This window comes from Geosmithia morbida, assembly GCF_012550715.1.
Source record: "Geosmithia morbida isolate 1262 chromosome Unknown scaffold_15, whole genome shotgun sequence".
In the NCBI taxonomy this organism is placed as follows: domain Eukaryota; kingdom Fungi; phylum Ascomycota; class Sordariomycetes; order Hypocreales; family Bionectriaceae; genus Geosmithia; species Geosmithia morbida.
Window position 1 is genome coordinate 556,653 of NW_023336202.1, and position 27,195 is coordinate 583,847.

A 27,195-nucleotide genomic window follows, 5' to 3' on the forward strand; every position below is an offset into this window, starting at 1 on the left:
TATCTTATCCGATGATTACTGCCTTGCTGCCTCTTCCTCTCCTCCTTGCCACCACCAGCTGCAGCTAAAACTTGGATGCCGACCTGCTATTTTTCCTCCTCAACGATACGCCCATTATCGAAGACTGGTCAAGACGGCGCCAAACGTTATGCTGGTAGAGAGATGGATTGTCAGATGGCACGAGCCACGTATCCGTCATTGTCCTCAGAAAGAGTCCTCGGAAAGAGAGCAGAAGTGTGGAGGGGAAAAAAAAAAGAGTTTGTAAAACGGGCCGTTACTCTAGCATATGTAATACTAGCCAGAGTTTATCAGGCTGCGCTACATGATATTGTATTGAGTAATACCCTCACCACAAATACGAATAGGAACATTTAGACGTTGATGAATAATCTACACGTAATGGAGTCATTACTCGTACGAGTAATACCCGTAGTAGTCGAGAGGGAGAGGGAGAGAGAGAGAAGAGAGAGAGACACGCGCACGGCAAGAAAGGAGAGAAAAATTCACCGACGATACATGATACATGGTATCGACCTGTCTAGCAGTCGTAGCGTTACTCCGTCAAGGTGTGAGCGGGGCTGCTGGGCTACGCACGCGGGACCAGAGACAAGAGGCCTGGCGGGGCGGCTGATGGACGGTTCATGGACGGCCAACCGATTCCTATTCACTGTCTTCTCCCCTCATCCTCCTCCTCCTCCTCCTCTTCCTCCTCCTCCTTACTCCTTGTTCCATAGTGAGAGGCAGGGAGAGACTGATGAGGAGAGAGCCTGTCGCGTACGAATGCTGTACTGAGATGATTGGATGATAGTAGATGATACCCCGGTCCCAATCTCAATCTTCGGATGGCTGGGAATCGCTGAATTCCAGTTGCTTGCCGCCAATCCAAGACACTTCGCAGTCAGAGAGCCCGAGCTTGATCTCCCGATCCCCTTGGGACTGCTGATACAGCTGCATGGAAGTCTGCAACTGCGACTGCAACTGTGCAGCTGTCCCCGGCGGTCCGAAGGGGTGCCCACAATGACCTACCTGCACGAGAGAGTATCATTCTGTTGCGAATCGTCAGTAAACCAGTCGCTTTCTCTCCCTCTCTCTCTCTCTTCTTTCCGACCTTTTCTCCCCCCTCTCTTCTCGCTTGGCCGTAGTGATATTCTGTTTCGTATCATGATTCTTCTCTCCCTTACTACGTCGTATAACCGCCTCGTATCGACTATTACTGCTAATAATAATACGTAAAACAGCAACAACAACCTAGCACGAGTAATCTGTACAGAGTGCAGGTAGAGTAATAATAGCAACAGACAACACACTTCTCTCTCCCGCCCCTCCCTTTCGTCTCTCTCTCTCTCTCTCACACACACACACACTCTCTCCCTCTCTCTCTGCCATAACACCGCCTAGAAGAGAGGCTAGACGGGAAGATCTTTTTGCGCAGGATGACAAGATCGACGTCGTACCGACTCACTCCGCCATCCGACCATCCGGCAAAAGCTTCGTCATTCCTCGTATTGTCCTCCCTCCATGGTCCACGGTCCATGATCTGTTATCCACATCCACCACCGCCTTGGCCTTTTACGACGATGCCGCTTGCCTACTTTCCCCACTCCGTCTAGCTGATGCTCCGTACTGTGCTCTGCCGCCGCAGTTGTAGCTGATGATGCTATTGCTAGTATCGCTACCAACACTAGTCTGATGATTCTCTTGCACATGTCTTCAACTGTCCTCTTCCTTCTTCTCCTCTCCTCTCTCCCATCGTTTCATCTTGACCCTCACACGAGTAATACCTCCACCCGTAGTCGCTACGCCTATTCTGTAACAGAAATCGGGTCAATTGCTATTCACTACCTAGCATTAGCTAGCGATGCTACTTCACTACTGTATGCTGGGTTTCTTGGTTGATACCGACTCCATACTTGCACCAGCCCCTCATGCTCCTCCTGCCAAAATACTCCACCGGGCTGCAGCCGTGTGTCGCCGCTTCCTTGTGATTTACGTGTAATATATTATATATATATATATATATATATATATATGATCCCACCTCCTCCGCGCCTTCCTTTTTTCTCCCCCTGTTTCTCTCCCTTCCTTCCTCTTTGTCTATTTCGCTATCATCATACCATCTCCCCTATTCAACATCCTCTTTTTTTTTTTTTTTTGGCCTTCTCCCCTTCCTTCCACCATCTCCGTACTCCTCTCTACTCCATCCTCCTCCTCCCTCCTCCCTCTACGTAGTTGCTCTCCCGTCATGTTCTCTTCCATCTAATACTCGTATCAACTGCCCACGTCGACGGCGTCCACTTTCTCCCATTACGCAATAAAGCAACAGATACTTCCCATATACCACACGCACACCAAAGAAAAAACACACCACCACACATAACGCAAGAATGTCCTCCCAAGATGATGCTCTTGGCCTAGAGGCTGGAGCTTATGAAAAGGCTCAGCAACGGCCTCACCACCACAGCCGCCGGAACCACAATACTGTCTCCCGCCGACGTCGAATCCTCCTCGTCTCGTTGCTCTTGGTGGCAGCCACATTCACTTTCTGCCTGATACTGCTGGCTCCCTCCATGATGAAGCCTTGCCACCATATGCTATCTGGTCTGCATACCGCAGGAACCGGTGGCGGTGCTACGCTTGCTGCGGCCCCAGGTCAGGACAGACAGTCTGATATCTTGGACTCCAAAGACATTGTCAGGCTTGACAGCCGCCAGGATGACAGCTCTGGTAACTCCACGTCTGCCTCGACCACTGCCGATGATGCCCAGCCTACCTCTGCGCTTGCCGGTACCACGGACGACGTGTCCAGCGCCACAGCCTCAAGCGGTTAGTTCTTCATCGATATGACTGCGGTGATATACCCATAACTGTGTGCTGACGCTCGCCAAGATGGTCAAGTTACCGCATCCACATCCACGTCTGATCTTGCTACCTCTGACGTCGGGACCACCACGCAACCGTCCGCTACTTCGGACCTGTCTACCGACCCCGCGCCCACAACTACTGCCGACCTCGCGCCCACTACTACCACACAAGGTGAACAATCTTCCACTCCCGATGAGACTACAGCAGCACCTACCCTCACTGCCTCTTCCGATGATGCCGCTGCCACGTCTGATGCCCCTTCCTCTTCCGATGATCCGTCCTCTTCCGATACCCCAACCTCGACAGACGCCCCAGCGTCCTCTGCGGACCCGGAGCCAACTGCCACGATCACGACCACCGAGGACGGTACGTCTACTACCACTTTCCACAATCCAGAGAGCGGATCGGATTCCCCCACTTCCTTTGCCACGTCTGCCCCCGACCCTACCTCCACCGCCACCACTCAAGATGCCCCTGAGCCCGAGACCACGGCCGCATCCAGTGAGTCTCTGCCAGAAACTGCTTCTACTGCTCTGCACCCTTCCAGTGAAGCCGTGTCATCCGTCGACTCTCCTTCCAGCTCCGACGTGGCCCAGGACGATTCCTCCACCGTCACAAACTTTCCCGAACCCACTACGTCTGTGACATCCGACGAGCCCCGACCGGAGGAGACGTCAGACGCCTCTGGTATGTTGGCCGAGCCACCAGCGCTGGTTTGTCTTGATTTCAATCTTGCCTGATTTCAAGCTGCACATATGTCTTTGCTGGCGAGGCGTTTGGCGAGGCGTTTGGTGGCGACTTCTAGGTCTAACAAGTTGATGTCATGCCGATGTCTTCTCACCTCCTGATCCTGCTACTTCTTCTCACCACCCACTGCATTCTCCCCGTCTCCACTTCGAACGACGAAAGCCCTTGGCCACGACTGACGATTTTGAATAGGAACTACGCAAGATCCCTCTACAGAGGACGCATCTACTTCTGCTGAAGAGAACACTGCCACTTCAACCCAAGGAGGCGATGTGACCAAGACTCAAGACGCCAACCCTACTTCGACCGCAGGCGTCAACGACAGCTCCACTCCAGACGACAACACCACGACTGATCAAACCAGGCCTAGTTCGACCCAGCAGACCAACCCAGCTTCGACCCGAGTCGACGGCACGACGATAACCGAGACGGAGAAGCCCACGTCGACTGTGAACGGTGACGACGACTCTACCACTACCAAGACGGCGAGCGACGACACGCCCACTCGTACCTTGACAAACGACGACGACGACTCCTCCAGCTCTACTACCAGGGGAAAGGCTACCACTACAGAGGCGTCGTCGAGCGCCATCGAGGAGCTCATCACTTCGACTCTGCCGAATGGTAGCACCATGACCTCAACCTCGACTTCGTGGGTCGACGTCGACCCCACTTCCTCGCCTTCAGACTCGGGATCCAGCGATCCTGACCTGCAGAACTCGGCCAACGGGCTACTCCTGGGTCACCTGGTTCCCGGCCTCGTGGCTCTTGCTGCTGCCCTTGTACTGGCCGCTTAGTCTGACCTTGACTTGCAACATGTTTGACCTGATAGAGGTCTCTGAACGAGTTTCCTTTTTCCTTTTTCATTTTTTTCATGTTACACTTAATGACCTGTATACGGCCAACTCATTCCTTTGGCGTTTTGCTTCTTGGGTTTCTCTGCTTTGAATTTGGATCTGGTTGAAGATGATAGACTGGATGGCATCATGCCGGTGATCCGCGGCTTTATTGGGTTTGGCTTCCAGCATAGTAGGGATACAGACGCCGGCGTATATACTACACGCGGCTACAAGCATTGGGTAGAGACAGTAAATGGCTGGGATTATGCAATACGGGAGCTGCCTTATCGGAGTGAGATGTGTCTTCAGGTCACCTTGTTGAAATGGTATCAACAGGTGTGCGGTTACACCTTGGGTCCCCCCCCCCCCCCCCCCGTCCGTTTGATGCCCTGATGTTCCCGGGAGGGCGGAAAGTGCGCGAGGACAGAGTGATGCATCGCATTACTCGTAGCCATCGTTCCCGGGCAAGGAGAGAACCAGATGATGTGGTATTGGCGACGACAAAAATTGCGGCCGTAGGAGGAAAACCTGACTGGTGAGCTGCGGCACAGACCCCCCAAGACAAAGACCAGTCGAGTTGTGTGGAAGAATCAAGATATCTACTATGAGGGGGATATTCCCAAAGTGAGAGTAAGAATGTAGAAAACAGAGCCATATTACCTATATATCCCATGCACCCTTGACGCCATCTATGATCCAAATGCGTGCTCCTCTCATAGTCCCTCAGTCGTTGCCTCAGTCGTTCCCTTGATCGTGTCCGCCTCCCCCGCTGGCGCGGCCGGCCATATGTGCGCACCGGCCCCCTTGCTTGTCGGCTATCAGCCCGGTCCGATCTTGGGCATGTCGTGGTGTTCGCTGAGCTTGGAGAGGTAGGTGTTGAGCTCTTCGACGCGCTCCTTGTGCGTCTTCAAGAGTTCTGGCCTGGATGTCTCTGCCATTTTCAGGAGCTGCAGGACCGTGCAACGTCAGCATGTCTCTCTGGCCCCCTATGCCTCTGGCCCCCTATGCGTGGTGATGGCTCGGGAGAAGCAAGGCGATGCACGATTCGAATGGGAGGGATGTAGGGGATCAGGGAAGGAAAAGAGGGAGGAGAGAGGGGGGGGGGCGCGGCGGATGGAACGCACCCTCTTCTTGCGCGTCTCTTCATATCGAAGTTCTGCTTCCGTCTTGATGGGCTGATGATGGTCATTGCCGACATCGTCGTGGTCGTCGTCGTGGTCGTCATGGTCGTCGTCGCGCTCGCGGTTCTGGTCGTCGCCTGTGGATAGGTTCTTTTCGAGGTCCTTCTTCTTGTCCGCATCTTTTCCCTTCTTCTTCTTCTTCTTCTTCTCGACCTTGACGCCCTTGAGGCGTAATTTGCCGCCGACGACGCCGCTGAGGTCGGACATGGTCGGCTGAGCCGGGGTTGGTAGGTTGGCGTTGATGGCTGATGGGGCGGATTGTGACGGGTACAGACTCGTGCTGCAGGTATCAATAATGAATGGGGTGGGAGAGGGAACGTGGGGCTGGGGTTGGGGGAGTATATAAATGTAATGATCGGATTGCAGCGATATGCGTAATGCTCGTACGGTCCGGTGTGGTATCAACACCGGTGCAGCGCTACAAGAGGTGATATGCCATGGACCATGGTAGTGCTGATAATCCGTACGAGCATTTCCCTCTTCTCAACAGCGACGAAAAAAGAAGAAGAAAAAAAGTAGAAAAAAGAGAGGACGGTTCAGTATGAACATGATCCAGTCGGGAGTCGCTGATAGCCATCACAGGTACGGTACTCTCAAGACCCTCCTCTTACTGCTGTATTCATCACTATACTACCTGTATTATGTGGGTAGTTGGGTGGGATCATTACATAATCAGCAGACTGGAATTCCAGAGTCCCATTGCCTCAGTTGCCATGATAATGCGAGGAGGACTTGTATGTACGGAGTAGTAAACAATATGTGATGATATATCCGTACGGAGTGGGAGGTGTATTGTATATGGTACCATACGAGTTGGGCACACCGAGACTTGTGATTATGGTGGATGATGCTCTCTCTACTCTCCGTACTCGTAATAATACATGATATGTATTACCACGGTCCATCGGGCATTGAGAACCAAGACTCGCCCTTTTTTTTTTTTTTTTGTCTTTGTCCCCCTTCTTCCCCCCAGCACTCCACATCTTTTTTCTTCTTAATCTCTATCCAAGAACGCTCTTGCATCGCCAACAATACGACGCACAGTGTTCTTTATTCTTCTTTCTTCTTTTTTTCTAATAAATTTTATGCTCCGGGGGGTTCTGATCCTTGCTTATGGTCTATCCTATCTCCCCTCAAGTGCTCTTGGTCGCCTCATTCTCTTGACTATGACTGTCTATTTCGATATTATGATACAAATTTAACGATCGACACGACTTCTCTCTCCCTCCTCCCTTTTCTAGCAGACGTCACGCGACTCAGCATTTCAACTTTCGGAACACGACAGCAAACAGCTATGCGCTATAACTGCTGATTCACGAACGCCACAGACACACACACACACACACACACACACACACACACACACACACACACACACACACATGCACATACACATACACTGCTTGGCAACAACCACGCGCGCAATTGAATAACAACACTCCAGGGAGACGAGGAGGAAAAAAGGGAGAAGGAAAGGAAAGGGAAGAAAAAGAAAGGAAAAAGAAAAACAGAAATAAGCAGGAAACAGAGGATGACGTCGCCAGGCGGGCTGCACCCCAGCAGCGGTCGAGACTCGCTAGAACTAGCATCGCTAGCCAGCTCAAGCCACCTCAACGACGATGGCGCAAGCGAGATGTCATCCCGACCGAGCATGGGATCCTCGCGGCGACTGTCTTTTGCCAACGAAGACCCCTTAGACGACGGCAACGATGCAGCGCGCACGGCCGGTGGCGGTGGCGGAGGAGGTGTATCGTTGAGGGATCGATCACAATCTGTCACGTCCGTCTTCGACTTTGCGTCAAACATGTTCCCCCTCAGCTCGACCACCGACGCGGGCGGCTACGCTCCCCTGGGGGCGTCGACGACGGCGGCCTCGCGGCCCGGCCGGGGCTTGCTGGGCGGCGGGTCGCTCGAGAGGAACAAGACGCTCACGTACGTCAACGGGCTGTCGCTCGTCGTGGGCCTGGTCATCGGCTCGGGCATCTTCAGCTCGCCCAGCCAGGTCGGCAGCCAGGTCGGGTCGCCGGGCGCCGCGCTGGTCGTCTGGGTCGTCGCCGGCCTGCTGGTCTGGACGGGCGCGTCGTGCTACGCCGAGCTGGGCGGCGCCATCCCCCTCAACGGCGGCTCGCAGGTCTACCTGGCCAAGACCTTTGGCGAGCTGGCCGGCTTCCTGTTCACCTGGGTCGCCATCCTGGTGCTCAAGCCCGGCAGCGCCGCCATCATCTCCATCATCATGGGCGAGTACCTCGTCCGCGCATTCATCGGCGCCGACGCCGAGACCGTCAACCCCTGGGTCAACAAGGGCGTCGCCCTCGCCGGCCAGGCCCTCATCGCCTTCATCAACTGCCTGTCCACCAGGGCCGGCACGCGCGTCAACGACGTCCTCATGCTGCTCAAGTTCGTCGCCCTGCTGGCCATCACCGTCATCGGCATCGTCGTCGCCGCCACCGGCCTGTCCTACAAGGGCGAGCCGAACGATGGATGGAGGACTAGCGGATGGTTCGACGATACCTCGTCGGATCTGTCTGCTTGGGCACTTGCCCTGTACGCCGGTCTCTGGGCCTACGATGGCTGGGACAATGTACGCCTCTCCTCCTTCCTGCCCTTGCTCTCCCCACCTGACAGAGGAGGTTTTTTATTTATTTTTTACTTTCAATTTTCTTTCAATTTTTTTTTTACTGACATACCGTGGCCACACAGACCAACTATGTTGTCGGCGAGTTTCGCAACCCCACCCGCGACCTCCCCCGCGTCCTCAACACGGCCATGCCGATGGTCATCGTGGCCTACGTCCTCGCCAACGTGGCCTACTACCTCGTCCTCCCGCTGGACAAGATAAACAGCACCAACACGGTGGCCGTGGCATTCGCCTCGCAGGTCTTCGGTCCCGCCGGCGCTCTCGTCTTCGCCCTGGTGGTGAGCGCCAGCTGCTTCGGCGCCCTCAACTCGTCGACCTTTACGTCGAGCCGCCTCATCTACGTCGCCGGCAAGGAGAACTACCTCCCCGCCCTGTTCGGCCGTCTGGGCACCGGTGACAGCGACGGCGGCGGCGGCGGCGGCGGCGTCGACGCGGGCAGCACCCGGCGCGGCCGCGGCACGGCGGCGAAGACGTGGATGGCCCGCCGGCTGCGGTCCTGGCTGGGCGACGACGATGCCGGCCTCTTCTACACGCCCATCTACGCCATCATCCTCAACAGCGTCCTGACGGCCACGTACTGCGTCGTCGGCGAGTTCGGCACCCTCGTCACATTCTACGGCGTGGCCGGGTACACCTTCTACTTCCTGACCGTGCTGGGCGTCATCATCCTGCGCGTCAAGGAACCCCACCTCGACCGCCCCTACCGCACCTGGATCACCACGCCCATCGTCTTCTGCTGCGTCAGCCTATTCCTCCTCAGCAAGGCCGTCTTTGCCGAGCCCCTGCAGACGGTCGTCGTCGTGCTGTTCATACTGGTGGGCATACCGGTTTACTTCTGGAGGATTCGGGGGAGGGATAGGCCCATCAAGAGGAACGATCACGATGATGCGCCGTGGTGGAAATTCTGGCGTTCATCTTGAAGAAAAAAAAGAAAGAAGAAAGAAAAAAAAAAAGCCACCCCCCCCCTTCTTCATCCTCTTCATCTTCTTCTTCATCTGTATTTCTGTATCTGTTCTCATCACTTCCCATTGCTTCACGTGTATCTGGCGAAATAGACGGCTCTCATGCATGTTGCCCGACGTCCCGTGACGAGGATAGAGCGGCTTTGGAAGGGGATTATATATGACATGTACATGTTTTTTCAATCATCTTCTTTTTTTTAAAAAAAAAAAAAACACACAGGAAAAGGCATCTACGCACGACTGATAAAACAAGACGAAATAATATTCTCAAACGGAAGCAAAATGTGACAGAAAGGTAACGATCAAGACAGAGGCTCTGATATAAGATTTACATTTCGTAAGTCGATTCCTGCGGGGGCAGTGTGTGTACTAGCTGCTACATACATGACTGATATAAAGAGGCTGTTCCAACTGCTGCCCTCCCAGGGAATCCTTTCCAAGGAAACCATTAAGACATGGGGGTTGACATATGAGATGAGATGAGCGAGAAGGGGGCTCGAGCATGTATGCTCATGAGATGCAGATTACTGGGGGTGGATATGATATCAAGACAGGACTTGCGATGGTGAGAGAGGATCTACTTCCTCTGGCCGTAAGCCTTGGTGGCGTAGTCGCCGGCGTGGACGATGAGGTCCTGAGGGCGGTAGTCGAACTTTCCGGAGAAGTAGCTCTGGAGGATGGACTTGGTGCCCTCGGCGTAGCGCTTCTGGGCGTCGAGCGAGGTTCCCGACATGTGGGGGACCATGGCGTTCCCGCCGTTGAACGGGTTCTTGGCGTAGCGGAGAGGGTGGTCCTGGGGGGCAGGCTGGGGGAACCAGACATCGCCTCCGTACCCGGCGAGGTGACCAGACTTGAGGGCCTCGGCGACGTCCTCCTTGACGACGATGGCGCCACGGGCAGTGTTGACGAGGTAGGAACCTGTCGTGTCTCTTATCAGAGGATTGTTCTAACATTGGTGGTGGGGGGAGGGGGGTTGAGGGGTGGTTTTTTCGAAGCAGATGAGAAGAAACGAAAAAGAGAGGGGAAAAAAAAGAAGACGAAGAACGTACCCTTCTTCATCTTGGAGATGAGCTCCTTGTTGAAGAGACCCTTGGTCTTCTCGTGAAGAGGGCAGTTGATGGTGACGATGTCGCACTGGGAGAGCATCTCCTCGAGCGAGTCGACGCGGCGGCAGCCAATCTCCTTCTCGACCTCGGGAGAGAGGGGCTGGTAGTCGTAGTAGAGCAGCTCCTTGCAGTCAAAGGGCTTGAGGCGGCGGAGGACGCGCTCGCCGATGCGGCCGACGGCCACGGTGCCGACCACCTTGCCCTCGAGGTCGTACTCCTGCTTGGCGGCCTCGGCGACGTTCCAGTCGCCGCGCTCGATCATCTCGTGGGCTGGGACGAAGTTGCGGATCAGGACCAGGATGGTCATGACGACGTGCTCGGCCACCGACACGACGTTGCTGCCCGTCACCTCGGCCACGGTCACGCCGCCGTTGGTCTTGTTGGCCGCGTTGAGGTCGACGTGGTCGGAGCCGATGCCGGCCGTCACGGCAAGCTTGAGCTTCTTGGCCTTGGCCAGACGCTCGGCTGTCAGGTAACCGGGATGGAAGCTGTTGGGAGACGTGGCGCGTTAGAATTCTTTTTTTTTCTTTCCCTCTCCGCTTCTTCTTCTTCCTCTTTTCTCTTTTCCTTCATCTCTTGACATTTCATTTTGAAGGAACATGTCACATATCCTTTCAAGGAATATGACGGCAGCAGAGAAGAAGAAGAAAACGTTCAAACTTACGGAGTAGTGATGATGACTTCGGCGTCGACGAGCTCCTGGTCAAACTTGGAGTTCTCACCCTCCTTGTCAGAGGTGGTCACCAAGGTGTGACCTTGGTCCTCGAGCCACTTGCGGATGCCGAGCTCATTCTCAGTGGTACCGAGAAGACCGGGAACCTTTTTGAGAGATTTCATGTCAGTCAAAACGAACGACGCCACACAAGTCTGGGGGTGCGTATCGAGTGTATGCGCCTTGCGCGAGGGGGTGTGGGCATATTGGGGAGCTGAGCATGCATGTCGATCTATCGGGTGCCGTCTGTGTAAGTCGAGAGAGCCAAGCTTCCCAACCTAGACAGGACCCAAACCACGACCCCCCTCACTTCCCCGCAACAGCCGCAGCGGTGCCTTCGGGAAGTCGGGGGGAAGTCGGGCAGCTGGGTCTCTCTCAGTTCCCAAAGGCTACGCCGAGATTCAATTGGACGCCTCCTTATGCAGGCTGAACCAAACAAGATGCCCAGCTCTGCCGTTATACATCGTCATCGACGTTTGGTTTGGGAAGGGAGGGGGGAGGGGGGTTTAGGGCAAGGACAAGAGGCAACGATCAACTTACATCCTTGGCGTGCTGACCACCGTCGTAGAGGACGAGAAGAACCTTGACCTGGAATTGTCTCCAGTCAGTATTATGAAGAATTTCCTGTCACGACGAGAAAGAAGCTTACCATCTTGGCGGCTGTTGTGTATGTGTTGTCGTAACGGAAGGAGGGGCGTGGAGGTGGAAAGATGGAAGAAGCTGTTGATGATACTGGAGATCAAGAAATGGGATATATGTAAGAGAGCGGGAGAGATGGAATAAGGGAAAACCAAGAATGGAAGAGGGAGCTATTTATGTCTTCCAACGGACGGGAAGAAAGGGAGGAGATGGAACCAAGATAGCGAAGCTGCTCCGTTGGTTTTACACAACTTCGGCGTCACGGGGATTAGAGACGGGGGACATATCCAACCGCCCCCCCCCCCTCGTGATATCCGGTTAAAACTGGTTCTAGCTCATCATAGACCGTGAAAGAGAGGAGCCTCCTACGCACCGAATTCGGGGTTCCTGTATAGCACTACTACGGGTTTCCTGATTGAACGGGGTTGCGTGGGTTGCGTCAAGGAAAAAAAAAGCAACGGCTCATCACTAGGGAGGGGGAGACGGACCGAGCGTCGGTTTGCAGAACCTATGACGGGGTAGACAATGTCCGGGATTTAACTCGGTGTTCGGTATGTGAGGGGATGGATCACCGGAGCAAAGAGGAAGAAGAGGGACCCGAACCTTGAGAGTACGTAGCATCGATACTAACAGCTATTGCTAATGTCCGCATATGGGAGAGTAGCACACAGACTGATGGCCAATGTAAACCTGCTGGCCCCCTCATCTCACGGTGGACCTCGGCCGTATGAAGTAATGGCAGATGATGAGCCGGGCTTTCGTCATGTTGTGATGCTGCCGCTTGTTATCATCTAACCATTCGTTGTCTAGGACCATTACTCGTAGTCGTACCGATGCTGTGAGGTCTTAGTACTTATCATGATAAATAACACTATAGTCTGCACGAGAGTGACCCTTACGTCGACAATCCACCTCACCCGCTGCTTTTCCTTAAATCGGAACCGATCCTCTGTTTCAAGCTTCATGGCATTCCCCTCGTCCCGGGATCCTGCTCCGCGACCGGATTCTGTGCTCGATCTCCGTCGGCGCGCAGTTGCCGCCCTTCCAATTGTTTCCGTAGTCTTTTGCCTTGTGATGTACCTGACAACCCCCCTGTTCTCTCTTTGGTTGTCATCCGTAATATGCCATTCCAGATCCCGAACTGCGGAAAGAATGCGGGTTATTCATGTCGTATATATATATATATATATATATATATATATATCGAAAATTTCCCACCAATATTTCTTCCCAACCACATGTCGCTCATAACCCTTTTGCCGCTATATAAACCTTTTGTCGTCATCAGATGGAAATCGACATACTTGGAAGCCTCTTCGACGCCTGCTGCGGTGACGCTTGATGACCTTAGAGAGTAGCAGCGCAGCGACTTGTGTATTTGTGATGGAAGACAGAGCTGCCCTTGAACTCTCCCAAACGCCAGAACCGACCCACGTTTCGCCGATGCGGGGCTCTAGTAGACTCTCTCATATGAAGGGATATGACACTGCTGCTTGTGCCAAGAACAATGACGGAGAGGGCCGAAGTATCAGCCCCCAGGATACGTCTCGAAGGCCCCCCTCCGGCAACGCATAGAAATCGTCACTGGTGGGCTGAGGCGGAGGGAACGGAGGTGTCTTGATCGACTAAGCGGCGTTTACGTATGCATCGTATCTATATACTGTCCTTCTCCGGCCCGGAACCTCGAAACACATCGGCCTCGGAAGATGAGCTCAGCGGCAGTGAAGATTGCCGTCGTCGGCGTCGGCCTCATCAGCCCCAGGCACGTGCAGACGGTGGTCGACAGCCCGGACGCCCAGATTGTCGCCATAGTCGACCCGGCGCCGGCTGGTGCGACGCTGGCGGAGAAGCACGGCGTCTCGCATCATCCGTCTGTGGCGGCCCTCGTCGACTCGGCCGACCGACCTGACGCGGCCATCATCTGCAGGCCCAACCACACCCACGCACCGTTGGCGAGGGAGCTGTCCTCGGCGGGCGTCCGTGTGCTCATAGAGAAGCCCTTCAGCACTGACGTGCCCGGCGGCGAGAGGCTGATCGAGCATCTCGGGAAGACGGGGGTACGAGCCCTGGTCGGCCATCACCGCCGTTTCAACCCGTGCATCGTGGCCACCAAGGACGTCATCGATTCGGGGAGGCTGGGTCATGTCGTGGCCGTCAACGGCATCTGGGCCCTCCAGAAGCCCCCCCCCCCCGAGTACTTTGACGGCCCTGGCGAGTGGCGCCGTGAGTCGGCGGGAGGCGTCGTCCTCATCAACATGATCCACGAGATCGACCTGCTGCATCACCTTTTGGGCCCCATCACGAGGGTCCATGCGGAGAAGACGGCCTCGCGCCGCGGCTTCCCGGCCAAGGAGGGTGCCGCTCTCACCCTGCGATTCCGATCTGGCGCCGTCGGCACCTTCATCCTCTCGGACAACATGCCCTCGCCGCATAACTTTGAGTCGGGGACGGGCGAGAACCCCCTCGTCCCGCGCACAGGTCAGGACTTCTACCGCATCTTCGGCACACAGGCTTCGCTTAGCGCGCCCGACATGTCTGTCTGGTCTTACGCCGACGCCGCAGAGGCCTGGGGATCGGACATGGTGCGAGGGACGGCCGAGGTGGAACCCGCCACGCCATTCGATCTGCAGCTCCGCGCACTTCTGCAGGGTCGTCGGCGGTCATGAGCTGTCGAGCTGCACGCCCAAGGCTGGCTTGGCCGCTCTCATTGTGTGTCGACGGATAAAGGAGGCCATCGAGGGGAACAAGACGGTCGACATTGGGCATTACGAGCTGTGATGTGTGCAATGGTATGCGTGAAACGCACCGTTTCCTGACAAGGCCGAGCTGAACTTGCAACTAACGGTAGATGGAAATCTAGAACGACGCGACGACAGGAAAGAGCACTGTCTAGAAAACGTTATCGCGGTCCCATCGCGCCCTCCTGTCGAATGACATATGATCTACTTGACACACCCTGGCCCTAGCGCCGCCGTATGATGGCCGGATGACGGCCGGTCTGCTCACGGATTGGAGGTGGCGCGGGAAGATGGCTGTAGCTGTTCAACACGAGTCGATGACATTCCGCCTAGCTGATTATTTGATATACATACGTACGTGAAAGGTCCCTGGCACCGTTTGTCGATGCTTTGCGCTAGACGTACCCGAAACACGAAACACGAAAGAGAAGAAAAAGAAAGTCTAAGCATGGTGAAGTTTATACGTATATATACCATGCACGATTGGGGATGTGAATCGTATATAACTGCAAGACGAAGCCCTCTCTCCTCCGCAAGTCTTGAAACCTCTCTAGGTCGTTCCCGAACCACAAATCACTCTGCATCATCCTCTCCAGTACTGAAGCCTCCCTTCCCATCATGAAGTACACACCTGCCGTTTCGGCCCTGGTGGCCCTCGCCCCTCTCGTCGGAGCAACAGACTATACGGAGCCGATGGCCAAGCAGTCTAGCTTCCAGGCCTTCAACCTGTGCGTAAACGTTCTGGGCGACCAGAACAGCGGCCCCAGGTTCGACCCGCCCATCCAGGATGCATACGTCAACAGCCTCCACGTCGGTGCCGGCCTGGCCCTAGCCCAGGTCACCCTCGACATCGGCCGCGTCTTCTACCAGAACGGCACGGCTGCCAACGCGGCTGCCACCTCCATCATCACCGACGGCGGCACGCCTCCCTTCCCTGAGGGCCTGACCGTCGTTCCCGACGACCCAGCCCAGCCGGCCCTGGCGACTGTCCACATCGACAGCGGCGCCGGCACCCCAGGGCTCAACATCAGCCCCCGTCCCGGCCCGGAGCTGCGCACCTCCAACACCACGGATAGCGGGCAGTTCCTGGCTTGCCACGAGCCTATCCCCTATTATAGCGGCGCCGTCTTCACCGTCATCAAGCATCTCACTCCGGCGACAGCCCCGGTCCCGCCCGAGTGTAAGGCTATCCAGCTGTTTCCCAAGTGCACCAGGCTCAATGACTTGCCGCCGGGGGCTTCTTCGAACCACGCCAGTGTCATGCAGACAGAGTGCTACTTTTGATCTTCCAATCATTCAATCGTCCCTTCTCTTCTCAGCTCATATCCTGGGAGATCTGGTTCTATATTAGTTGTCGTCTCATCAGTATAACCTAATAATATACCTTACCTACATGTAGGTTAGCAGCAACATCTTGGTCCTTGACGCTTCAACATCACTCCTTTGAGGTTTGTCAGTACAATATCAATATGAATCCATAAGATATATCCGCTACCCCGGACTCCGTATGATGCCATAACCATGAGTATTCACGTCAAAATCAAGCTCTCGTATATAAGAAGGAGGCTGGTCAGCACGGCGATAACGGTGGTTGGGAATACGATGCACAGTGCGGATTAAGTGGATATCTGCCAGGTACGCCAACTGCAAACAGCCATACTAACCCTAAATAGGCAACTTACGAAGCATTTCGAGGGCAGATACGGGAGGGAGCGGCCAGGCACCTGCACCCCAGCACAGTATTAATTATGGCAACACTACAGTATTCACACCGTACTAGGCTGCGTCACCGTCACAGTCCCAACACCCAAAGCTTCATCCCTCCGCCACCTCATCTCTCTTTCCCAACAACCTCTGATCACGCCTCATAACTCTCCTTCTCTATTACATACAACAAACATAGCCAGACACCCATCGACAATGACCAAACGCACCCCCGGACAGCTCAGCACCCAATCGTCGATGGCTTCGCTGCCGCAGAGGCCTGCCGCGCCCGTCGAGTCGCAGCAGTCGCCGACCTCCGCCCCCTCATACATGGCCGCCTCGGACGACTCCCAGCCCAAGACTAGCCCCAAGACGCCCAGGGCATCGCGCGAGTTCGTCCTCGCTGACATGGATGGCCGCAGTGCCCGCGACAACCGCGCCTGCGCTAACTGCATCATGAAGCTGACCCCCCGCGAGGTTCAGCAGGTCAACTGGCACCTGACCGAGGACCAGCCTTGTCGCCTCTGCCAGATCGCTGAGGGGAAGCCCGAGGCTTACACCAAGCCCTTTACGGACTTCCTCCAGGAGAACCCTACCGTATTCCACACCGTCCAGCATTTCAAGACGAAGCTCAACCAGCTGGACTTCACCGAGGTATGACGCAGTCCCACCAATCTTGCATGTATGTAACCAAGCAATACTGATACCTCGAACCTCTCTCTCCAGCTTCCCTCGTACGACAGCTGGACCGACAAGCTTCAGCCCGGCGGAAGATACTACGTCACCCGCAACGGCAGCTCCTTGATCGCCTTTACCGTGGGTAAGGCCTACAAGCCCGGAGATGGTGTCGCCATGATTGCCGGCCACATCGACGCCCTGACGGCCAGGCTCAAGCCCGTGAGCTCCAAGCCCAACAAGGCTGGCTACGTCCAGCTCGGCGTCGCCCCCTATGCCGGCGGCCTTAACCAGACCTGGTGGGACCGCGACCTGTCGATTGGCGGCAGAGTCATCGTGCGCGACGACAAGACCGGCAAGACGACGACTAAGCTGGTCAAGCTGGACTGGCCCATTGCCAAGATTCCCACGCTTGCTCCTCACTTTGGCGTCGGCATGATGGGCTCCAACAATCCCGAGACCGAAGCCGTCCCCATCATCGGGCTCGAGGGCCCCAACGACGAGGCCGAGGCCGAGGGCCTGGGCAGTCCGGGGTCCTTTGTCCGCACCCAGCCCCCGCGCCTGGTCAAGCTTCTGGCCAAGGAGCTGGGCATCACGTCGCTCGACAGCATCCTCAACTGGGAGCTCGAGCTGTTCGACTCGCAGCCCGCCCAGACGCTCGGCCTGGACCGCGAGTTCATCACGGCCGGCCGCATTGACGACAAGCTGTGCTCTTGGTCCGCCCTGGTGGCCCTGCTCGCCGCCTCGGACAACGAAGACGACGGCTTCGTCAAGCTGGTTGCCCTCTTCGACGACGAGGAGATTGGATCTCTGCTCCGCCAGGGCGCCCGCGGCAACTTCCTGCCCCTCACCGTCGAGCGCATCGTCGAAGGTCTCAACCCGTCCCTGTACGGCCCGGGCGTCATCGGCCAGACCTACGCCCGCTCCTTCCTGTGCTCGGCCGACGTGACCCACGCCGGCAACCCCAACTTCCTCGGCCGCTACCTGGACGACCACGTGCCCCGCCTCAACGTCGGCATGGTCCTGTCCACCAGCCCCAACGGCCACATGACCACTGACGCCGTGTCCACGGCCATCCTGCGCCGCTCCGCCGACCTGTCGGGATGCCAGACCCAGGTCTTCCAGGTGAGGAACGACTCGCGCGAGGGAGGCACCGTGGGCCCCATGCTATCCAGCGCGATGGGCGTCAAGGCCGCCGACGTCGGTCTGCCCCAGCTCAGCATGCACTCTGTCCGTGCCACCACCGGTGCCCTCGACCCCGGACTTGGCGTCAAGTTCTTCAAGGGGTTCCTGGATAACTGGCAGAAGATTTATGCTGAGTGGGAGTAAACCATGTGACTTGGGGGAACGAACTGGACTGTGCGTGTGCATTAGCGATGAAGTGGGGAGCGGGGAAGCATGTTGGTGATTTTTGAGGGGTTCTCCATACTTGGCAATAGAATAGAAACCACCTCCGGGTTGAATGTTACGAGCATCTCATTGAACAAGGTGGGAAAAGAAGAGCGAAGTAGTGAAAACAGTGAACAAGTAAAGAATAAAATGTGTTGTTGTTGTCGTTGTTGTTGTTGGGGGGGTATATTATGCAAAGAGTAAATATCTATACAAGTTTATAAACAAGAGAGGGACAATGACACCTATTCTTGAATCTTTTCGGTAGGTTATCACTGCTCCCAGTCACTTCCTCTATATTAATACTTTGAAGGAAGTGAACGAATCCTTTTCGACAGCGGCACACAGGTTGTCCAGGAAATCCTAGTGCATCGTCCCCCGTCTAGCTAGGTCTCTCGCCTCGCCGATATCACGGCTCATCTGCCTCGTGACATCGTCCTGGCGATTACCGACACCGTCGTTGTCGTCGTCTTCGTCGTCGTCTTCATCGTCGTCATCGTCATCATCCACATGCTCACCGACGGCCTGGGAGTGATCGTTGACGTCTTCGCCTATACTCAGAGAGCGACGCTTCTTGACGAAATCCTGCTTGTGAGCCTCTGCGAGGATACGTGATAGGCCGCCTCGAGAGCTTCTAGCCGTATCGGCGCGTTGGCGCATGCCGCTTTGTGATTGGGTCTGTTTGCCAGCCACGGCCGTGGAGCTCCCCGCCATGCCTTCCTCTTGGGCAGAAGAAGGCATATCGTGATCGTGGTCATCCCCGCGAGACGGCCCGGTATGCGGGCGTTGCAGTTCAGGGCTGTCGGCCATAGGCGGGACTTCGCTGCTAGGTTTGGGGCTGGTGCTGCCGCCGCTGAGGAGCGGCTCCATCCGGTAGGGCAGGGGGATGTCGCGCGACGCCTTGTACTGCGACACGTTGCCGCAGTGCTCGTTCTCGACGCGGAAGAGGGCCCATAGACCCCTTCGGAATATCTCGGCCAGACCGACCAGGAAGGAGACAATGGTCGAGTGCTGGCTGTCGTGCGTGAAGATGGCGTAGAATATCCACGAGAAGCGAAGTATGGGGTCTACCACTATAGCCACATAGTAGGGCCAGCGCTTCTTGAGCGCCAGGATGTCTCGTAAGGCGAAGTGCTTCGAGTCGACCTGGATGAGGGAAAAGTCCATAAAAATGTCCCAAACCGCTGAGAGACGTGTTAGGAGAAGACGGAGAAGAGGCTGGAAGCGGGGAAGACCTACAGGTGTAGAGGCTGTTGACAACAGAAAATGTGATGAAGAGGGCGAGGTTGGTCCTTGATCCGTGAATGCGATACATGGACAAGGCGACGGCCGTCATAATGGTCATGGTGTACTTTCCGCCGTTAGCCAGGTGCGGGAACATGTTGCCCGAGTCCTTGTACCGGCGAAGACATTGCAAGAAACGCCAGATGGGAGGAAGTGCGGACAGGAAACCCATGAGCTTCGAGTGGCTCGAGTTGCATTGCGATGGGTCCTCCCACGACCTCGAATAGAGGCAAAAGAATAGCTCTACGTTCTGAAAGGGGCGTGGACATGAGCTTTGCGTGATCTTGGGTACAGTCCGTAGAAGGGAGAGGGAAGATACATACCGACATGGCATACGTGAGGGAGCAGTACATGTCCCCCAGGAAGAAGTCGCGGAATTCGACTGGGTATATACCAGCCAGTAAGAGGCGCCACTGAGATGACGAACGGCATCAGTCGTCGCCATAACCATGAGCACGGGATGACCCGGATAGGCGAGTACTTACATGTGAGTATGCAAACCATTTCCGGGATCTGTATGCCAATATTCGAAACGGTAGGAAGATGATGACGGCCGTGACGACGATTAATATAACGGGATAGTGTAGGAAGAGATCGTCCGGACCATATCTGTTGAAGTTGGCCCAGGAGATGATGCCGAGAAGAAGGAGGAAGAAGCTGGGGAACTCTGCCATGACAGCCCAGTCGAGGAGGTGGCGCTGGTCGAACTCGAAGATGAAAGGGTAATTGACCTTGTTTCGAGACCATATCATGCAGTCCAGGCAAAAGAGGGCGAAGAGAGAGAGCATGAGGAAGTAGCCGCCGTATATCTGCAAGAGGTAGCCGGTATTGACGCGCACCTCTTCGTCGTCATCTCTCAGGAGCTGAGCGGCCTTGACGAGGCCCTGGATGGTGAACACGATGCCGGTACCGAGGAGGAACCCGCTCTGAAAAGTGCTTGATGCCTGGTCTCTACGCTTGCGGTTGAGGCTGCGCAACTTCTCGGCAGCCAGCTTGTGGTTCCCGCGCTCAAAGTAGCGCGCGTAGAGGTCCTCGGTAGCCTGTATATAGCTGTCTATGGCATCGCTTCTGACGAACCAAGCGTTGTTGACCTTTTCGTTGACGTAGCGGTACGGTGGCCGGGCGTTGACGGCCTTGTCGTGCTTCTTGTTTAGCTTGCGGAAGGCTGTGCGGTTTAGCAGCGCGTACGACTTCAAGAGCTCCATCTCGCGGTAGAACTCCTGCAAGGCCAGCTTGAGCTTGCGCTTGGCGGTGCGGTACGAGACTTCCTGGTTCTCAGGTCGGCGAATGTAGTCACGTCCGGCGTCTCCACCCCTGTTGAGGGCGCCTATATGGGGAGTCTGGGGCATGGACGAGAAATTCTGTGAATTGGGTCCAGGCGGGAACATCTTGCGCTTGATGGGCAATATCCATGTTGAGCGACCCTTGGGGATAGTAAGGTCGTGGTCGGCACCATCGGGAACCTTGGGAGTGCCAGCACCCCCGCCACTGTTCCCCCCGTTTGTCGTCATGGCCACCTCCTCAATACGCCGGTTACGCATCTCGTGGAGCTGGTCCTTGAGCGCCGACAAACGCTGACCGGCTTGGTCCTCCTTGAACCTGTAGAAAGACTCGACTTTGTCGAGTTCCGAGTCGAGGAACGCGTAGAACTCAATCTCCTTCTCACGCACAAGGTCTAGCGACTGCATGCCAACGTCGTTATATGTGTTCTGGCGTGAAGCAAAGCCTTTCCCCGGTCCTTGCGTGAAGAAGCGGCGGATGGATAACGGGTTTGGAGTCTTGGGGTTGGTGGCGCTGGCCCGCCTGGTTTTGGGCAGGAGCTTTCCTACGGAAGACGATGCGCTCCAATGAACAGGAAGCTTGCCGCTGGCCTTTCGTGGGTATGTGGGAGATCCAGGCGGCTGGTTGTGGTTCGATGCCGAGCGCATGGCCGGGTCGGGAAGCTCGAGGTTGCTGTCGTCGATGGGGCTTATCGGGTCTGAGTGTGGCGGCGACGCTACGATGCTCCCATAATGCATCAGGTTGGGGGCTCCGGTTAGGGAGTCGTTCTCACGCCCCCCAGGGATGGCCACGGGCGTCGAAATGCCAGCCCCCCTTCGCCACTGCGCCGGCTCCGCGCCCTCATCCTTGGCTCTGGCTAGATCACGGTATCGGTCGTCGTCACGGTCGTCATCTCGGTCGTCAAAGGTCCCTTGGCGGGGGCTGAATGCATTGGTGAGCGATGGACGAGAAGGAGGCCGTTGTCCTGATCGGGGAGTCGCATTGGCGCGGGCAGTAGCTCGTGCAACCGCCTTGACGTGTTTTTTGCCAGCCTTGTAGTTGAGATACTTGATGCGCCACTCTGCTCTTCAGGGTCAGTTCTGCGTATCCTGGCATCGTCCATTCCGCGAAGGAGAGGTTCAAGAAGACGCACCTGGTACGGCATCCCCCTCCAACTCCTTTGCGAACTTCATGGCCCGTCAGGTGCTACAGCACGCCGCCGACGAAGAAACAGCTGAGCCAGGATTGAAATGGATCAAGCACGTGGATCCAGAGTGTGATATAAACAAGACGATTGCTTGTTTATTTGCGAGTTTGTCCGATCGACCAGACCGTCGGGGGGGGGGGGGGGGGGGGGGGCAGCTCGCTTCTGTCTCGAACTACGGTGGGTGGTCGCACTCTATGATGCAGGGGGGCGTCTGGGTGTGCTAAGACAGGAAGGTGAAAGAAGAGCAAGACAACAAAAGCACAATGAGGGTCAAGGGTCTCCCAAAACCCAGCTGAGCCCCAAGATTCCGATACTAGCACGTCGCTCGAATATCGAGTCCGGAGAAGCCCAGTGTCTGCTGGATGCCAAGGGGAAACCGGCCGCTCCCCAGCCTGTGATGCGCTTGGAATCTAGAACGTGGTCCAGCTTGAGATGGAAGAAATTTTCCACTTTTTTTCTTTCTTCCGCTGGTCCCTGACGTCAACTCGAACTCTCCACTTTTAACCATTTGACCATCTTCCGTCCTTGTGCGCAACGAGGGTCGGCACACGTTCTGTCGTGAATTGATGATACTCCTGGTAGCGGCAATCGATGCTGCAGATATGTTATTCCCGGTTTGAAGGCTCTCATAAATAAGTCTTCCCCTTCGCAGCTAGTCGTAATGACAAGCATTGATGCCCACCCCTGCACTCGTACGCACTGTCGATCGACTGCGTACTACGTCGCATCAATTTCCAGCCGCATCGGTGTGCCAATCAGTCATCTCTCACCTCCATACAACAAACACCGTGAGACGAGGAAAGAGCAAAGAAGGAAAGAGCTCCTGCCAAGTCTATACATGTACATGGAAACGCGTGGAAGCAAACAGGTCTTCGTCGGTGGAAAGTGCCGCGGTCCTTGCATCGTGTATCGTGCCTTCTCTCCTTGTAGGATTCGACAGGAAAGAGCAAGTTCGGCTATGCGCATACATGTATCATGATGTATGTATGCGAGTAAGCACTCGATACTGCGATACTCGAAGAGTCGGACGTGAAATTGAACGACGCAGCGCCAGTCTTACTCTCCGACACACATGATATGCTTATTTTGTCTGACATTTTGTCTTTCGTTATGCCACCGCCCGTGGCGGATGGGAACGAATGTGGAAGATATCAGCATGTATAGTTTGAGCTCATATCGCCGCCACCCTCTCAATTCCTCCTTGCCTGCTGCTGTGATCATTAGTAAAGGCTCCGACCGAGCACGATACCTCATCGAGTGGATATGGCCTCTCCGGGCGAATGGTTTAGTGGTATAATTTTCCCTTAGCACCTCGTCTCCTCCAGGAGATGAACCGCGAAACTGGGAAAGGTCCAGGGTTCGCGTCCAAACGATGGATTTTTTTGGGCTGGGGGGCCAGGGCCGTTCTTTTTTCTTTGCTGCGAGCCTTTACGCCCCCCTCTGCTTTTTTCTTTTCTTTTCTTTTTTCTTTTCTGCTCTCTCTGTCTTTCTTCTTCGTTTGTTTTACCTACACGAGAATAGCACGGAAACTGGGCCGTATTGTCTCCAAGACATATGCCACTGAATTTGTCGAAATCTCGCATCTTGGGAGTTCTTTGGAGGTTCAACAAGCGAGCGCCAATCACCTACTTGTGTTGAGACAGTACAAGGCCTAGTCTGCATCCCATGTCATCGACTCTACACTCGTGCGCATACGAGGCCTCACAGGTTTCAGGGCGCCTAAAGTCTGATATGACTCGGCCCAAGGACACGGCAACGCCCATCCGAAATGGTCTGTCACAAGGACGGATGGGGAATCTTGCGGACAGTTATGTTGTCTCCCATGTCTCGGCTATCTCCAAGAGCAATCGATGCCTGTCGGTCAAGACTCTGAGTAAACAGTTGCTGACGCCGTGAACGCGATTGGCTACGAGCAGGAACCCATCGGCAGGCTAGCATAATCGGGCATGGACTAGAGCGGACTGGTGGAGTGCATACAACCGGATCTTGTACGTGTATTGTTGTTGTTGTTAATCAGCACGGCGGCGCCCTGCACATGGTGCTTCCCTGCACATGGTGCTTCCTTCTAGGACGTCTCTGTGCTGATTGATGAGTTGCACCTGTATGTATGCCACACCGATACATTTCATCCGAAGCAAGGCGCCGTCGGGAATGGCCGACAATGCAGACGGTTAAAACGTTATTAGCCTTTTCGAGGTCGATATCCGATCGGAGCCGTATCTGTCCGCTTACCTCTTAGCAGGCTTGGTTTCACCCCCCCCCCCCCCCCCCTCCTCAGTATGTTCTGTAGACTTTTTTTTTTCCGGCTAAACTTATCCGGACCAGGCATGTAGATGGTGACCTCGGGATGGCACCCAAGTTTCGGATGCACCCATGCTATTACCAACGTCATTGCTGGATTCATCTCTTCCACCGTAGGACGTTGTGATATTGAGCATAGCAGGATACCTTGACCTGCGGCATGGTGTGCGGCACTGGTTTTGTCGACGCGTGAAGAGCATCCGAGGCTCAACGCTCTATTGTTGTGCGCGGTAATAGATATTCGATCAGATAAGCAGCGCACTTGAACCCTACTCGGGTTTAGGGTTGTATCGAACCCTCGCGCGCAACCGTATAGGGTGCAGTTGTACGGACGATTATACTCCCCGAGAGCCTTTTGATGGTATAATGATATATACACCGGGTCAAGTAACCACCACGCCGGTCCTCGCAACTCTGTCAGAGTCGCACCCCGGCGATCCAAGGTCAGCGTCTCTGATTGATTTCATGATCGATTTCATGATCGATTGCAGAACACCCGAGATCTCATCCTGGAGCACGCACATATGCATCTGATTATTACCATAATAGTAACCTCTATGCTTGGATTTTACAGGCCCAGGGCCCGAGAACCTTGAGATAGTGGCGTCGAGAAAATTTATGCTGCAAGCTCGCAACACCGTCTCTTTCTGCAGTGCATCGAGCCCAGTCGCATGCATCTCTCTCATCAGCGATCCGAGAAGCATGGCTGAACACTGTGGGCTGCACCCAGGTTCTCTAGTCCAGCAGGCAGACAGATTGTTGAGCATGTCGCGCATGTTCCGCAGGCCTTGGATCCTCAGACGCTCGGCCTTGTCTATGGACGATGAATGTATCGAGTTAGCTCAACTGATCCATGAGGTGCTCTTCAGAAGTAATCGAAGGCGAGAAACGAACCCAGTAGCGAAGGAGGAAACGGAAGACCCATATTCTGGATGGGCCCCTTGGCATCCATAATAGCTAGCCTGACCATGGTTTCAAATACTTCTTTCTGAGAAAACACCCAAGAGGAGAACATCCAGAGAATGCATTCCTTTCCGTACGAGAGAGGAAGAGGGTCTGTCCGTTTCAGAAACCAGAGTTCAGCAAAGTTTTCCATGGCCTCGTGGCAGCCGTAGTAATCGACGACAGTTGCAATTCTGGCCAGCAACTCGGAGCTGACCGATTGGGGAACGAACCGGTAGCGGCTGTGGATGATGCTGAGGACAGTGAGGAACGCTTCAGGGTCCCAGTCAGTGGTCGTCCACGTCTCTGGAGACCCCTCGCCATCGCTGACTTCCTCAAGCCAGATGCCTCGCGACATGGCGCGAAACACTGGGGAAGCAAGCAATAGATGGCGCGACGAGACCAAGAACCTAGCCTCATCGGGTGTTTCGCCGTCTAGTGCTGTCGGCACAGGATCTCCGGTATGTCGATTTTCTTCTCCTGGGGCAACATCGGGGGGAACTTGTTCGTCTAGGGGAACGTCTTGGGGAACTTCCCTCGCGGGGAGCTCCTTCTCGGGCATCCCGCCATTGGCATCTTCTCTTCGCATCTGTAATCTCTGCTGCCTCTGTGAGGCCATTGATCTCAAGCGTGAAGCGCTGATCTCGGGCCCGTCATAAAACTGGAATGGAACCCTCTTCGGGTTTTTCAAGACTAGCCAAACGTCGCCGTCGGGGTCCAAAACCCTTTCAGTTGCATGAGCCATTATCGTATGCTGTTGATGGATAGAGTATGTGGAGTATAACGTTGGACAGTTTCTACTGTTCACGGCCAAGCCAAGGGATCGTGATGCGAGAGGGGAAGGCTTGCTTGACATGCAGATATGCCTGGTCACTACGCCAATCAATAGTACCGCGATATCTAATATCACCCGACCCCCGAGACGCATGCTTGCCTAACGCCGTAGCTTAGACATGCCTGTTGCTGCCTGCATCTCAGCCATTCACGCAGCGCTGCCATTGCATCACCCAAACCAACTCAAGATGTGTCGCCGGTATGCCATTGCCATGGGACGTCAGATAATACGCAAGAATATGAGGAGATTGTGTCGGTGTGAGAACCCCCACTTCTGGAAACACCCAATGCGACAGCGTCGAACGTATGCATCTACGAAGAGGTGGTTAATATGCTGCTAGAACAATACTTGCAGAAATCAACAATCAAGGAAAACGACATGGCTACAGCCCTTTCCAGTACCTATCGGTGGAATGTCTGCTAAACATGAAAGCGGTAAAGGGGGATCTGAGAGATCATATGAGTAGCTATCCTCCTCGAGATGATCAATATTCGACGCGGGCGGGAGCACAGAGGACGTGAAAACTAGCATCAGACATGCGGGCAGTGACTGTTCATCAGGCTGCTCAACGAGGGAGCTGATGCAGACACCTAGATAGTCACGTCGAGTGGGAGGAGAGTCTCTGCAAAACAGGTTTTGGAGGCTTTGATGACGGATTGGGTCAATCCGGTGATCCCCCAAAGGCTCTCTCGGAGAAGTTTCATTGATGTAGAGGCCACGAAGGTCAACCGTAGTTTACAGAGGCCGACAGCTACTTATATTTCACGTCACCTTCTGTTGCTTTCCTCTCCGGAAGGGAAACAAAGGGTAACAGATGTAATTTGGATGCTACAGAAGAACGAGATCGAGAGGTACGCAACTCATTGCGGAGCTCGTCTTGAGAGCGTTTCGAACTACGAGTCTGCTTGTGGAGGAGAGTAGTGAGGTGAGTGACATGGTCTGCTAAGTGACAGCGTAGTCGTGGCGAAGTGGCGGATACAAAGGCATGGTGGGTGATGATGATGGATCACATACATTTGTATACGAGCTATTTACGTTTTCATCTGTTCTGGGGCATGGTGCAAAGCCCGGAATGACTATATAAAGTTCACGAAGCTACATGCTGCATATGTGTGTATAATATACATGGACACTTCAATGACGATGTGACGAACGTCGTGGATCTAAATGAGAA

General features: G+C 55.0%; 9 protein-coding genes across 9 annotated transcripts; 5 read left to right on the forward strand and 4 right to left on the reverse strand.

Annotated features, from left to right (window-relative positions):
- Positions 1–2,588: 2,588 nt before the first annotated feature.
- On the forward strand, positions 2,589–4,406 carry GMORB2_3021 (uncharacterized protein; the record flags this gene model as incomplete). Its single annotated transcript, XM_035464997.1, has 3 exons — positions 2,589–2,823; positions 2,887–3,549; positions 3,802–4,406. 3 exons carry the CDS (start codon positions 2,589–2,591, stop codon positions 4,404–4,406), a joined length of 1,503 nt encoding a protein of 500 aa, XP_035319235.1.
- Positions 4,407–5,266: 860 nt separating this feature from the next.
- GMORB2_3022 (protein FAM32A) lies at positions 5,267–5,836 on the reverse strand (the record flags this gene model as incomplete). The annotated part of the gene is made up of 2 exons (XM_035464998.1): positions 5,267–5,395; positions 5,573–5,836. The coding sequence occupies 2 exons, from the start codon at positions 5,834–5,836 to the stop codon at positions 5,267–5,269; spliced, it is 393 nt and encodes a 130-aa protein (XP_035319236.1).
- A 1,324-nt stretch (positions 5,837–7,160) lies between these two features.
- GMORB2_3023 (Amino acid transporter) lies at positions 7,161–9,187 on the forward strand (the record flags this gene model as incomplete). The annotated part of the gene is made up of 2 exons (XM_035464999.1): positions 7,161–8,210; positions 8,330–9,187. The coding sequence occupies 2 exons, from the start codon at positions 7,161–7,163 to the stop codon at positions 9,185–9,187; spliced, it is 1,908 nt and encodes a 635-aa protein (XP_035319237.1).
- Positions 9,188–9,806: 619 nt separating this feature from the next.
- On the reverse strand, positions 9,807–11,172 carry GMORB2_3024 (formate dehydrogenase; the record flags this gene model as incomplete). The annotated part of the gene is made up of 3 exons (XM_035465000.1): positions 9,807–10,147; positions 10,279–10,823; positions 11,000–11,172. The coding sequence occupies 3 exons, from the start codon at positions 11,170–11,172 to the stop codon at positions 9,807–9,809; spliced, it is 1,059 nt and encodes a 352-aa protein (XP_035319238.1).
- Positions 11,173–13,392: 2,220 nt separating this feature from the next.
- On the forward strand, positions 13,393–14,352 carry GMORB2_3025 (Oxidoreductase family, C-terminal alpha/beta domain; the record flags this gene model as incomplete). The annotated part of the gene is made up of 1 exon (XM_035465001.1): positions 13,393–14,352. One exon carries the CDS (start codon positions 13,393–13,395, stop codon positions 14,350–14,352), a length of 960 nt encoding a protein of 319 aa, XP_035319239.1.
- A 690-nt stretch (positions 14,353–15,042) lies between these two features.
- On the forward strand, positions 15,043–15,708 carry GMORB2_3026 (uncharacterized protein; the record flags this gene model as incomplete). Its single annotated transcript, XM_035465002.1, has 1 exon — positions 15,043–15,708. One exon carries the CDS (start codon positions 15,043–15,045, stop codon positions 15,706–15,708), a length of 666 nt encoding a protein of 221 aa, XP_035319240.1.
- A 636-nt stretch (positions 15,709–16,344) lies between these two features.
- On the forward strand, positions 16,345–18,132 carry GMORB2_3027 (aminopeptidase I; the record flags this gene model as incomplete). Its single annotated transcript, XM_035465003.1, has 2 exons — positions 16,345–16,782; positions 16,855–18,132. The coding sequence occupies 2 exons, from the start codon at positions 16,345–16,347 to the stop codon at positions 18,130–18,132; spliced, it is 1,716 nt and encodes a 571-aa protein (XP_035319241.1).
- Positions 18,133–18,555: 423 nt separating this feature from the next.
- On the reverse strand, positions 18,556–21,929 carry GMORB2_3028 (uncharacterized protein; the record flags this gene model as incomplete). The annotated part of the gene is made up of 6 exons (XM_035465004.1): positions 18,556–19,376; positions 19,432–19,726; positions 19,800–19,889; positions 19,962–21,185; positions 21,306–21,817; positions 21,890–21,929. The coding sequence occupies 6 exons, from the start codon at positions 21,927–21,929 to the stop codon at positions 18,556–18,558; spliced, it is 2,982 nt and encodes a 993-aa protein (XP_035319242.1).
- Positions 21,930–25,109: 3,180 nt separating this feature from the next.
- Positions 25,110–26,042, reverse strand: GMORB2_3029 (uncharacterized protein; the record flags this gene model as incomplete). Its single annotated transcript, XM_035465005.1, has 1 exon — positions 25,110–26,042. The coding sequence occupies one exon, from the start codon at positions 26,040–26,042 to the stop codon at positions 25,110–25,112; it is 933 nt and encodes a 310-aa protein (XP_035319243.1).
- Positions 26,043–27,195: the final 1,153 nt, after the last annotated feature.